The 12811-nt window shown below is 46.0% G+C and overlaps 1 protein-coding gene across 1 annotated transcript in view; it reads left to right on the forward strand.

Moving 5' to 3' along the window:
- Positions 1–12811, forward strand: part of LOC306797207 (nck-associated protein 5-like) — a gene marked incomplete at its 5' end in the record, with an annotated part of 106035 nt that overhangs the window by 64672 nt on the left and 28552 nt on the right. Inside the window, 2 exon segments of the mRNA XM_079296443.1 lie at positions 9646–9736; positions 12382–12552. Of these exon segments, the coding sequence (XP_079152569.1) occupies positions 9646–9736; positions 12382–12552 (262 nt within the window).

Here is a 12811-nt window from a genome sequence, read left to right on the forward strand (position 1 = left end):
ACTTCCTGTTCAGTCGGAGGTAAATATCCGGTGTAAACTTGTGTGAACCAATTTTGTGTTTTCAACAGAGCACCTGTCCACGTCTTCAAGTTTCTTCACTGTGCAGGATTGTAGTATCTCGCTGTCTGATCTGTGTGCAGACTCGTTGTGTTCCCCGCACACCTCGCCAGGAAAAAGTGATAATATTTGTGGAGTACACTCCCTCCTCGGGTAACACTCTTTAAAGGGGGCGGATGTACTGTAGTGGTAAATTAGGAGAGCAGCAGAGTCCATGTCTTGCACCAAGAGAATACACTGCAGTTATATTAGGTGGGAAATGAATAAAGTATAAAAGCTTATCCCTGATTGGGTCCTGCACAGGTCCCTATGGATACAGATGAATTTGTTGCCATGGCAAGGGTCGCCCAGATGGAGTGTTCTCATTGGATGCCGGGCGGCTGCTGGCGAGACTGTGGCTCTGCATTATAGACAAAGATTCCATTATGTCCTCAAAAAGCGATTAAGGAAGAGGGGACGTTCACCCGACTTCGCCACCTCACTCAGCCGTTGTCATTCCAGTCGTGTTGCCCATTGTCATCGTGCTGAATTGCTATAATTTCCGCGCGCCGCGTCGTCAGTGTTTTTGTGGCTCCTGGGGGACTGCAAAGTTCAGCTGCTTCCCTTCCACAAGTTACAAAGATATCTCCGTCCAGCTCCGCGCTAACAGGATTTCAGTCCCACTGTACAAGTCTTAATCTTTTGTTTAAGCGTCGCTGAGTGCTCATCTGAATGTGAATGAACGAGTGTACCAAGCAAGCGTCTGCGCATGCCGCCAGCGTGTGTGTGTGTGTGTGCAGTGTGTTTACGCGTACCTGGCCCTGCAGTGGATTAGCACGCTTACACGGCAGCCAAAAATCGGTGGCTCTTTGCCGTGGTGGCAGATGGGACATCAGTGAGGTCACTTTAATTAGAGACTTAGAAGCCAGAAAACATAAAGATAACTCTGTCTTCCCATGAACCTTTGCCCCTCTTGCGTCTGCTGTTTCCAGTTATTGGCTTATGGATCCCACACACATAAAGTGCTTCATATGCGAGCACACTCACTGTCAACCATGTGACAGCATCCGTGTCTCTACTGCTCATGCTCAGAGAGGCCTTCATCCATGTCTCCTGATTGATTTAGGCCTGTATTTGTTGCACATTAGGGGAATAGAAAGCTCACTTAATCAAAGTGTCTTTTGAGATAACGCCCACAAATGATGTTAAGTGGACATCCAATCTTTGAAATAGACTGGGATCTGTTTGACCTCAGGCAACAATTGATCTGCTAATTAATTGAGGTTGTGCTTTGAATCATGAGGATGGAAATGAAATCAGGCTCGTTACAGGCGTACCAATTTGAATGATGAAAGCCAGCCAAGTGTTTGAGCAAAGCTATCAAACATTATGCAAATGAGTGCGTTAAATGGATTTCTCAAGCATTGCCAAAAATAGGGTCCAGTCAGATTCAACTGAATGCATTTTTTTTCAGCTTGCTTCGGGAGACAGAGGTGTTCTGTGATGATATGAGAGAAAAGGTAATGAGCTGCTTGGAGTTGCACTTTGCATCGCACACGCGAACAAACGGGCATATCCACAACAACAAGGAAAAGATCAGACAGTCACTCCTCTGGGGAATCTCAGCTTCTTACAGCCTTTGTTCGTGTGTGTTTCAGTACGTCCCTGTAACACTTACACTCTTGTTTTTGGGCAGGGGTTGAATGTAAGGCAGGGATCGCCAAAACGAGAACAACTGGCTTTTCTTTACTTTCATCCGCTTAAGAGCTCAATTTGCTTGTGTTTTCACGGCTGAGATCAGAAAGGCTGCATTCCTCAAGTGACTGGCCATTTAGCTCCAGACGTAGGTGTACACACACATGCTTATGTCCACACGCCCTCCCCCAACCGGTTGGGCTTTTAGCCTATGTGGGTCACATGCCCAGCCCCTCCTGACTTGGGTCAACCCCCCCCAGGGCTTCACCACCACTAGCATGGTCTGCCGTCATTAAACTCCCAATGGATTAGTGGGTGACTCCAGCCCACAACCCAGCAGCCTCCTCAGCCCACCCTGGACGTCCCACTACTCCATATGGGAAAGGCATTTAGGAGCCAGGGCAGGACAGAGAGGAACAGAGAAAAGATGGGGGCGCGACCGAGAGCAGCTCTCACCATTCTGTTGTCTTGTCGTTTAACAAACGAGAACAGAAAATGAAATGCATGTAGAAATATAATCCATCGAGGGCATTTGGACGTCTATCCAGCACATCCCCTGCCCTTCCTGTGGGACTACTCTCAGACAGCATGACCGGTGAGCAGACAGGAACATGGGGTCCACTGGGGGCCCTGCGTGGCCTGAAGATGAGGGAGGCAGTTTCCAGGTAATGAGCAGAACAGCGATTTCATTTCGTCTGTTAACAGAACTCGGGCAAGCTGTTTGGTTTCACCCTGCGTTTCGTTTTGCTTACCATACTTATCCTCTTAAGACTTTATTGTCGTCAGTCCTCTGGCTGCCGTGGAGATTAGACACTTCGAGAAAGGGAAAAGGAGAGGCCTTTGTTGGCTGCCGCTCACAAGTCTGCTCACACACCAAAGACAGAAGCTCGGGTTCGATATCTTGAGGTCTGTGCTGCCTGCTTGTTCTCTGATTTATCTGGGGTTTTGTGTTCTCTGTAAGGCTTGCGAGTTAAACCAGTTTGCTTAAGATAGTTTATAAATAAATTCCTCTTGACTTCATTGTGCTCGGCGGTCGGATCACAGTCATTGTCACCCAGAACACATGTGAGCTCATCAGCAAAACCAAGGCGTTTACAGCCGACCCGGTCCACTCGACTCTGAATCATTGCCGTCTTGAAGGGCCCTCTCCGTGGCAGGATATGGGAGACTTACGGCTAGACTAACAACAACAGCAGACGATGACTGGTGCCTGCAGATTCATGGCTCAGCAGCGTATTCGTTCTGCACATTACTCAGTGTGTGAGAATGTGTGTGGATGCAGCGTGTGTGTATGTCGGAGGCCGATGATGCAAACGGGCAAGAATTGCAGCGCTTTTCAAAGTCTGTACGCGTTGTTTGGGCAGTCACGCTCGGGTTGAGATCCCTCCACGGTCCGCAGAGTAATGTTTCAGAGCTGTGTGTGTGTTTGCTGTATGCATTCATGTGCTACTCTCATTAGCACCGCACTACTCTGGACTGCACAGCTGGACCGGCAAATATGCTCCGAGAGCGAGCTGAGTGATTGCACTCCGTTTGCAGATCAATGCCTTCTCTTCTAATCATCTCAACATCCAGCCACGCCCGGGCCAAGTCTTTTAATTTGGCGCATTCGAAATGGCCCCCCTGCATGCTTTTGGCGGCTGCAGGATTTAGCCGGATGAATCAGTGCCCTGTTCAGGACGACACATCTGGGGTCATTAACAGGAATGAGGGGGGTCAGCCTTTTGAAGTTACTTCCTTACTCCTGCCCAATGGGGACGAGGGCTGTTAAATAGATAATAGGTGCCTGCACTATTTTTGGAGCACCTCATATTTAAAGGATTTATTTGTTCATTTCAGCCCCTCTCTTTAACTTCCAAATTTGAGCAGGGAATTACGTCTGATTGAACTTAATTTGGGTTGTTCTCTATCGCTTGCACTAAATTACCAGCCCACAAGAGTGCTTTGGTCCCAAAGAAAAAGGAACAAAGTCTGTTCCATTACTAAGCACCACGCTGGATTTGTGGGTCAAAGTGCGACCTATTACTTGCTTGTAACTATGTCAGACAAACACTCACACACACACTCCACTCGGCTAACTTCCGCCCTGGATTAAACATGCTGGTTATGATGTTCATAGGCGAGCTGAAAGAGGTCAGATTACAAGCTTTTGTGGAAGTAGGGCATCCGTCCTCGCATCATGATAGCTCGCCTGTTCTCTCTGGCTTCTGGAGTTGGTGCTCGCAGATTGTAGCCTGAAGCCAAACGGCATGTAATTCAAACTGGCCTCATGGTTATTGTATAGATTTGGAGTCGGGCAACTGCTTTGGTTGACACATACAGACAGCTGCTTCTATTGTGCTCCATGCATCGTGTTGTATAAAGCCACTCTGCATATGTGCATCATATAAGCAACAGAAAGGAAGTTTCATAGAAAATAGTAACAATCTTATTTAAAGGGTCGGCTCTCCCCCATGCCTCTGATGTCTTGAAAATAACTTCAAAGATTATAACCAATCATGAGACAACATACAACTTGACATAGGTTTTATATGTATCATCCGCCCCCACTCCAGCTTCCCGACTCCCGGTGTCAGTAATCCATGCTGTCATTGTGACTAAGGTTTCCCACTGGGATGTCTTCCTCAGTCTCTTGTCTCTGTCTCACATGTGGGACACACATGCCTGAAAACCATTGAGATACAAGCCGATGGCTCCCTCATTGCTAACTGCTTCCTCTGGCCAGAGGTGAACATGTGGCTAAATCCTTCCAAATGTAGTGGAACGGCTGGAGGGATGAAGGAGGAAGCAAACATCTTTTTCACAGCAGTCGGTCAACAGATATTGGAATGAAATATGACTTTAATGGAATACTAAATGCTTTGGCCTCTTGATCTCTTTTTCTCTGGCATGTGTGTCTTGTTGATAAGGTTAAAGGTCGGTCACAAGAGCGGACACCTTTGTAATGCTACCCTGCTGTAACGTGCATGACTGATGTGCATGACTTTTACAGCTCTGGACCAACCCCTTCACCAAACTCTAGTTTGGTTCCCGGGAGTTTGCTCTCTCTTCATTAGGGTCACGTCTAAGAGGGTCTCCTTGCATGCTTTTTGCAAAACAGACCTCAGAGGATAAGAGTGGCTTAGCGTTGGGTTAAGCTAGGCAAGCATTCGGTTGGCGTACATAAGTTATTTGCTAGAAAAGAGTCTATTTTGAATTCCCGAATATAGACACGCCAGCTAATATGCTGCAGCCAAGGAATGCTGGCAGCCCAAATATCCAACCATGGCGGGAAGGAGGGGGGGGGGGATCAGTAACTCCCCCTCGGTCCGAGCTGTGAAACATGCAAAGACGCAGGCGGTCATTGACATGAGAGCCCTGGCATGCAGCCTCTCTCTTAGCTCTTCCTGCACGGAAAGTGTTGATTTTTAGTGAAGCCAAAGCCTCTTAATCACCAATGAGGAACCCCACGGCTGCACACACACACACACACACACACACACTGGCTGACAAAACAGGGGGATCCCTGTCCTTAGTCTTGCTTCATCCCTGCAAGTCCATCCCTGATCCCCATCTGATCCAAGACTACCGGCCTGCTCGTCTCCCAGCAGGGGCCCTCCTCCTTAGGAGAGGGCTTAACATGGGACATATGGGAAAGTCTTTGCCTGCCAGATCACTGTCTTTGCACAGAGCCGGTGTCGGATAATGACACACTGGAGACACGGCAGGCAGAAAAACAGGAGATCTGACTCGGTAACCCGGCCACGGGACAAACCACGCCGTCTGTCCATTGAACGAAAAGCACTCAGGCTTATATGATGACTGCATGGCCTATTTTAGCCGAGAGACCCACATTTCAGCAATAGTGTGTCGGTCACTTAATAGCGCTGTGAAAGCAGAGTGCTGGGTGTGCATTCAGATGTCCCTCCATATGGAGCTCAGGGACTTCTGCTCAGTGTTTCTGGCTTTTTTCCGGAGAAACGGTGGTGCTAAAAATGGAGAGAAACTCAAGCGGGGGTAAGTTTTGAGCTCATAGTTTCAGCTTTTGAGGGAGGTTTGGAGTCCTTTGATCATTTTCCGGGCTGTGACGGAATGTGTCATTGAAGGCTCGCGCTGTGTAAAGCCACTGCAGCTTCAATGAATAGATCTGGTTTTGAGTGAAACGCTCCTTCGTTTGAAGTCTTGATGTCATTGTGACTTTTGGCAGCTAAGCCGTGAATAAGAAGAAGAAGAGAGGAAGTTTCTTATATGTTAACCGTAGTTTTGTCAACCAGTCAGCTCCAGACAACACACAGCATTTCACCTCTAATTGTCCCTGTGTGTTCTGATGATGCATCACTTTGTTCACCTCCGCGGATTGCCGTCACATCAAAGCTGTAGACGTGTGTGTGTGTGTGTGTGTGTGTGTGTGTGAGAGACGGAGAGGTTTGCCCGAAGTTCGTCAGGCCTGCAGGCTGGGAATTGATTGGACCCTTAATTGTATTTCCTGGACTGCTGACGAACGCCACGTTTGAAATTCAGCTTGTGTTGCGCCAGGGTCAGGGGAGTCAGAATTTGCTTTCGCCTCCACATACGTGCCCTCAAAACAAACACACACACACACACACACACACACACACACACACACACTTGTCCTTCCTTCCCTCTCTCCTTCCGTCAATGATGTTTTCAATAGGTCCTTGGCAAGCACTTTGAGATTAATCACACTACCACTCTGAGCAAGACTATGTTTTTATGTAAAGTAATGCCCTGTCATCTGAGAGTTATCATCCATCCATCATCGGCAGTTAGTAGACTCTCTCTCTCACATATAAATAGGTTTTAGGAGGCTGAATTTACAGTACTGGCAAATGACATTGTTTATTTGATGGGATGTTTAGCTGGACGCCCATTCTGTTTTTAGCAGGATTTACTGCTGAGATTTCATGACTTAATTGTACCTTTTGATGCTTTTGGAATCAGTTCATAATTAGATCTCTCATACATAAATGCTAATTATTATCAGTGCTTTGAGAGAAAATAAGTGCTGTTAAAGCGTTGTAAGCGCTCTGTTGGTATTAGTAATCAGTGCACCATCGATAGTGATTACTCGGAGGTAATTGTCCAAAGCATTATTGTTTGTGTTGTTGCTCTGCATGAGTTGCCAAAGAAAATGAGATGATAACTAGTTCAGGCACAATCCTATCTTCACCTCACCACACAGCTACACACATATTTGGAGTGGATGAATGTTGAGGATTTCCTGATGGCTACGTTTTTTACCCAGAATAGAGGGAATCTTCCTTCCGAACGGACCTCGTCTTTCCGTCCACATTAAGTATCTCTCGTCCCTCAGCACCTCTGCTCAACTTCAGAGTCTTTCAGTGCTCTTCCTCTGCCATCAAACGCACCAAAGTCCGTCTAGTGAGACAGCACATCTGTGCTTTATGCGACTTTGAAATGGAAGCGGTATGGAAAGTGATGCAGCTCCGTGCGGCTGTTTAGAACCACAAAGGGTTTCTTTCAGGTGTGCTAGAGTGCCACAAACCCCTGAAAACAGACCTCAGCTGAAGCACCCCCCCCCTTCCATCCCCCCTCCAGCTACAACACAAGGAAGCAGGCATCAAAGTGTTTCTTACCATCCTGCCTCTCTGTAATGCAAAGGCCATTGAGGTCATGCTGAAGTTTGTTCTGCAGGTTTGGCGAAAAAAACCAACGCTGATATTATTCATTTAATCTTAGCCTCTCTGGCTCAGTTAGCACATGTTGTCATTTATGCCGCATTAGAATAATTCTGACTCCATCTGTTGCCTTGGCGAATGATATTTCAGTCATTTCTCTTTTCAGGTTTAATTGGAGAAGTCCAACATTTACATATCCGCCCTGCTTGTGTCCACTGGCAGCTTGTTACTGATCTTTAGTGCACCAAATCACCCACATAGTGAACAGGAGAGCAAATATGTCACTTTTCCAAACAGTGAGCAACTAAGAGCACGTATGTAGAATATCTATCTGCAGTGCTAGTGCTCATACTGTTCAGGACCTGTTTGATGAGCTGTGGTAACCTTCATCACTACTCTAACGGTTGAGTGGGCGTTCCCTTGTAAAAATCACAGAAAACAGTGCAGATGGACTTTAAGGATGAGCAATTTGAGAAATGGGTTAAAAATCTTTTTTCTTGTGCAGTAAAAATAACAAATATATTATGGACAGAGGACTCTGTAAATTCCTTTAAACCAGAGTTAGTTTCTGCGAGATCGCCAGGGATTTATCTTTCAGAAAAACAGATGCTCACCTCTGTGACCTGAATGTCATTATAATACACTAGAGACTTGCACTGAGGCTCTATCTGAAGGTGGTCACCTGCCCAAATCCCCTCAGTCCAGGACCTACCCCTACTCGCATGCTGATCATGCCTGTCAGCGAGTCCTTGACCCGGTGTAAAGCTGTCTGCGTCACGTCCTCTTTGCTCGATAGGTTGTGCTGATTAAGGCCAGCATTTAAAGCAGGAACTGGAGCTCTGTCTGCTCGCCCCTTCGACTGTTCAGTCAGCAGCTAGCAGCCTGATTACAGCCGGCTTTATGGCTCAGCCTGGACAGATGGTGCAGCTAGCGCCGTCCTGCCTGCGCTCATTCTCACCCACTGTCACCACAGCCAGGCCCGATCAGTGCTGAACATGGGAATGATAAGCATGGATAGAACCTATGCATTTCCAACCACGATCGTCCATTTCATCTAAAGTCTTTCCTTTTTTTAAAACTATTTACTGTGTTGAGATTTCAAATCTCTTTTTTGAGAACATCCTGCTCCTTTGTTTTGCTTAATTTCACTGGGAATCAAACCCCAGTGTCATGAAATGTATATGATTCCCAACTGACGATGTCAAAGCCTTTCTTTTGTCAAGATTCTCCTTCTTAACAATGCCTGGCTGTCACTCATCCACCAGTGCTCCTGAATGTCACTTTTATCGGATCATGCACATCATCCGGGTCCAACATCATCTTATGGAGCTAACTGTGCTGTGGTTTACACAATCACAACGTCAATGCATGTCGGGTTGAAGTTCACCCTGCAGCTCGAGGGATGAAGATGGTATGTGGCTCTTCTTCAGATGGAAATAGGCAGAGGCACTGTTTGCCACCTGTTTTGCATGCAGCTTGCGGCGTTTAGCAGCACAATATCGAGGCTCAGATTGTTTTGAGCAGACCAGGACTCGATCGCCAGGGTCACCCGCTCGGTGTTTGCTGCTGTGATTGCACTTAATTCAAGCCATCAGCAGACACGGCAGCGTACAGACACACGCCTACAAAATCACAAACAATAAGGCAGTAAGTACTATGTTTGCACATTTTGTACTCAATCTAGTCATTTGGACCGAGCACAGTGAACTGAGCAGAATCCCAAAAAAATACCATCATCCATCCTGTGTCTCTGGCACTGATTCAGTCTCATTCTCTTTTCATTGTCAGTGTGTATTTGTGTGTGCATGCTTATGGAAAGTGTAAAAAAAAAAAAAAAAAGCCCAATTGAAGGATGCAATGATCCATTTCAAACAACAAACATGGAATCAAATTGTAAACGGCTTGAAAATAGACCACATTTCAGATGTTTCTCGCGGTGCCTTCACTCTGAAGCCGCTGGTGATCATTTCACACATTTTAACCCAATATAACCCGGAGGTCCTCGGGCGGGTTGGTTCTGGCTGTTCTGCAGGTGTCTTTTTTTAAAAAAAAAGGCACGTTTAGATGTTGGTATCACTCTCAAACCTTGGAGCGACGTGAGGAGCTCTGGCCGCCTAAAACTGCTGGCTAAGCAGCAACGTCTTACAAGGAACAACGTCCCAGTTACTTTGGATAATCCGGCTTCTCTTTTATCTGATGTGAAACCAACAGGTCCTTCAAATGAAATGTCAAATGACTGTTTGTCCATAACTTAACAGCGATGTTCTGTGTGCAGGATGGAAGAGATGGTGTGGTCGCTGCTGCAGAATCAGGGCGTCGTGGAGCAGACTGCTGTGGACACGGTGGACATCATGAAGGCCTACAGGGTAAATGAGTCAACTGTGGTCATTCAACAGGACTAAAAGGACAGTGGATGTCTAGAGAGTAGCTGTTCCGAGACCAGTATTTACGCTACGCGGGAAGAACAACAACACGTGTCCTCATCTCTGTTGAGAGCTGCAAGCTGCAACTTTAACATGAACCAAAATGTCAGCAATTTGGCAATGACTTGTACTGGAATATCTGTCAAACTGAATAATAGAGGTATACAGCTGTTAAGAATATGATGTCACTGGTATAGGCAGATCCATAAATTCAGCTATCAGAATCGGTATGGCAGTCATCATTTGGTATCTTTGTTTGCGTCTCATTCTTCAGCTCAGACGGTGTTTAATAACGCGAGGCTGAGCCATAAGGAGGTTGACTGCCATCTTTTGTGCCCTTAAAGCAGCGACAAAATGATTGTCTTTAACGTCTAGCAGCACAATGCCTCCGAGGAAAAAGCCGTAAAAAGAGTCTATATAAATGACTGCATGAGTTCATCACTGTGAATAAAATACGGAAATAGATGCAGAACATCGTTGAATGATGAGTGCAAATAAAAGTGGGCAGACTCGAAAAACGAGCGCCATAAGAATAAATGTCAGGACTGTGAAACACGGGAAGAGCCGTCATGATAAAAAGCTGAGGTGCAAAAGCTTCATAATGAAAATATGACCAGACAATATGCAAATAGTGTTCTCTGTGCACACGGTCATCCTTTCCTGGGCTCCCCGACACAAACGGATTAGGTTGAGGAGAAACAGAATGACAGGGCGACAGGAGGTGGAATATGAAGTAAATATGTTCAACTATGAGTACTAATTCAGTATTATGAAAATAAGTGAGTTTTCTGCAGTTTTTTACATTTACATGTCTAAAGCCCCACTGTAACTGTTGTCTCAGTTCATCAATGAATTCTACAGTGTATAAAATGGCAAAGAAGGATTTCAAACAGAGAGGCTGTTTGACGGTCTTGCTGAGGCATTCAGGTGCATGTTTATCTATTATAAACTAATAACTTCTAAACTTACCTTTAACTCCAATATTCTGAAAGTGTCGAAGATGATTTCTTACTTATGTCACTTAACCCTTTATGGAATAAACAAGTCCATAAAACTGTTTCAGAAGATGTTTTTTTTCCCCAGCAATACTTATGTAAAGAGAAGATGTTCCACACTGATATTTACTGCATGTAGACATACCTTGCTCTTATGCTCAGCCGTCGCAGAGAATCAACCTGGAGGGTTATTATCATGGTGTTCCCAGTAGCTCGACTCCTGCTGCAGCTGCATTCTGTGTGTTCAGCAGACAAACTCAATAACTTGAAAGGGCAGCGTGAGGGACAAGGTTTGCTCCCCTCTCCCTCTGCAGACTCTCTGCGGTGATTACTGCCGAGCCCTTTACCGCCGCCTGATGAGTCTCTCAAAGCAGACTTCACAGTTCAGCAAACTTAAAACCGTGACTTTAAAGAATTGCTTCCAACTCAATTGTCTGATGGAATCAAGCAAGATTGAAAGCCTAATATATTTTTAGAGGAGACTGGATCAAGCTGAAAACAAAGTGCCCTGCAGGACATTATTTCCAATTCCTGTTCGGAGAAAGAAGAATCTCGTGCTGCATTTGGATACGTAAGAGTATCCATTAGTGCGGCTAACCTCAGCGTTGTCCAGCACATTAACCACAGGTATCTTCAGGTCTGACAAGGATCTGTCAAAGCTCAGCTAGGAATGACAAATAGTGCGTGTGTGCACCGTGATATATATCACACCATCAACTGAACAACCCATTTCAAGAAGAGATTGCTTCATTCACAGCACATGTTAAAGTTGATTGGTTGCTTTTGTTGCTCTTCTTTGTTGAAGTCTTTAAATTGCTCGTTTTCCCTCAACCGACACACTAAAAACAGATCTAAACATATGTAATCTAAAACATTTTTATTTTTGTTTTTGAAATTTAGATTCTTTTTTAGAAATTCCTCAAACCTTATTTTCTTGTGAGATGATGGAAAAGTTTGACCTCTCCAGGGCTCTGACAGTTCTATTCAAATGGAACATTCTGAGTGTTGTAGAGGAGAACGCCACTCTTTAGTTGAGCTTTAATGCTCAGTAAACAACATACTATGAGGCTCCAACGATTCCTTGAAACAGGAGGAATAACCTCTTGAGTGTGACACGAAGCTTCGGTGGTAGCCAGGCAATGCCTAATTAGTGGCTTATTGTTACCCGTAGTTAATTATTGCAGATGCCGTGAAGAGAAGAAGATAGCTGGCAAAGAGAGTAAGGGAGAGGCAGACACACAGTGAGGCAAAGAGGGCGAGAGAAGGATCCCCATCACACAGACGAGATGAGAGCCACTCTTTGGAAAAGGAGTGAAACATGATTAGGGATTAGGGGATGTTTTGCTGCTCTGTTGTCGAAGCTGCCTCCCTGCTGTCCCGTCTGCCCATCTCATCCTCTCCCCTTTCACTTTCTCTGATTTCTGTCTTTCACGGCTCCTTAACCGTGTTTGCCTCCTGCCCTGAAGCATTGGTCACACCTCACTCCTGAGTGCTTTCTTCCCATCTGCTCAGGCTTTTACTTGCCAAATGTTCTGTCCTGCCCTTCTCCTGTTTTTCTCCCCCTCTAACCTCGTCTTGCTTTCTGTTCCTCAGGATAAACTCTCCGAGGAAGTGCGGAAACAGTACGATGGCCCCGAAGAGAACGGCTCCCCGCCGCCGACTCAGACGGAGCCAGACCCGCCGAACGCCGATCCTGATGCCAGCCAAGCAGAAGAGGACGAAGACAAATCCAAACCCCTTCTGGATCGCCTCAAGGCCCTGGAGGTAATACTGCACCACCTTCTCTTTACTGCTGTCCCTTTGTTTCCTCTCTCGCTCTACCTACGTTCCTTCTCTCCGCTTTATTCTTCTTCATTCCCGCATCTTCATTCTTCTTCATCCACTCCTCCAGCCACCGCTGGCTATCCTTTGTGGCCAGCCTCTCTGCCAGTTCTCAGAGTCCTTGCTCAGTAGTGTCTGAAAGTATGACGGCTCATCAAATTCTCCTTCGTTTGGAGAGCAAAGTCATCCTACGAGAGTCGCT

This window comes from Melanostigma gelatinosum (genome assembly GCF_949748355.1).
Source record: "Melanostigma gelatinosum genome assembly, chromosome: 24".
Lineage (NCBI taxonomy): Eukaryota > Metazoa > Chordata > Actinopteri > Perciformes > Zoarcidae > Melanostigma > Melanostigma gelatinosum.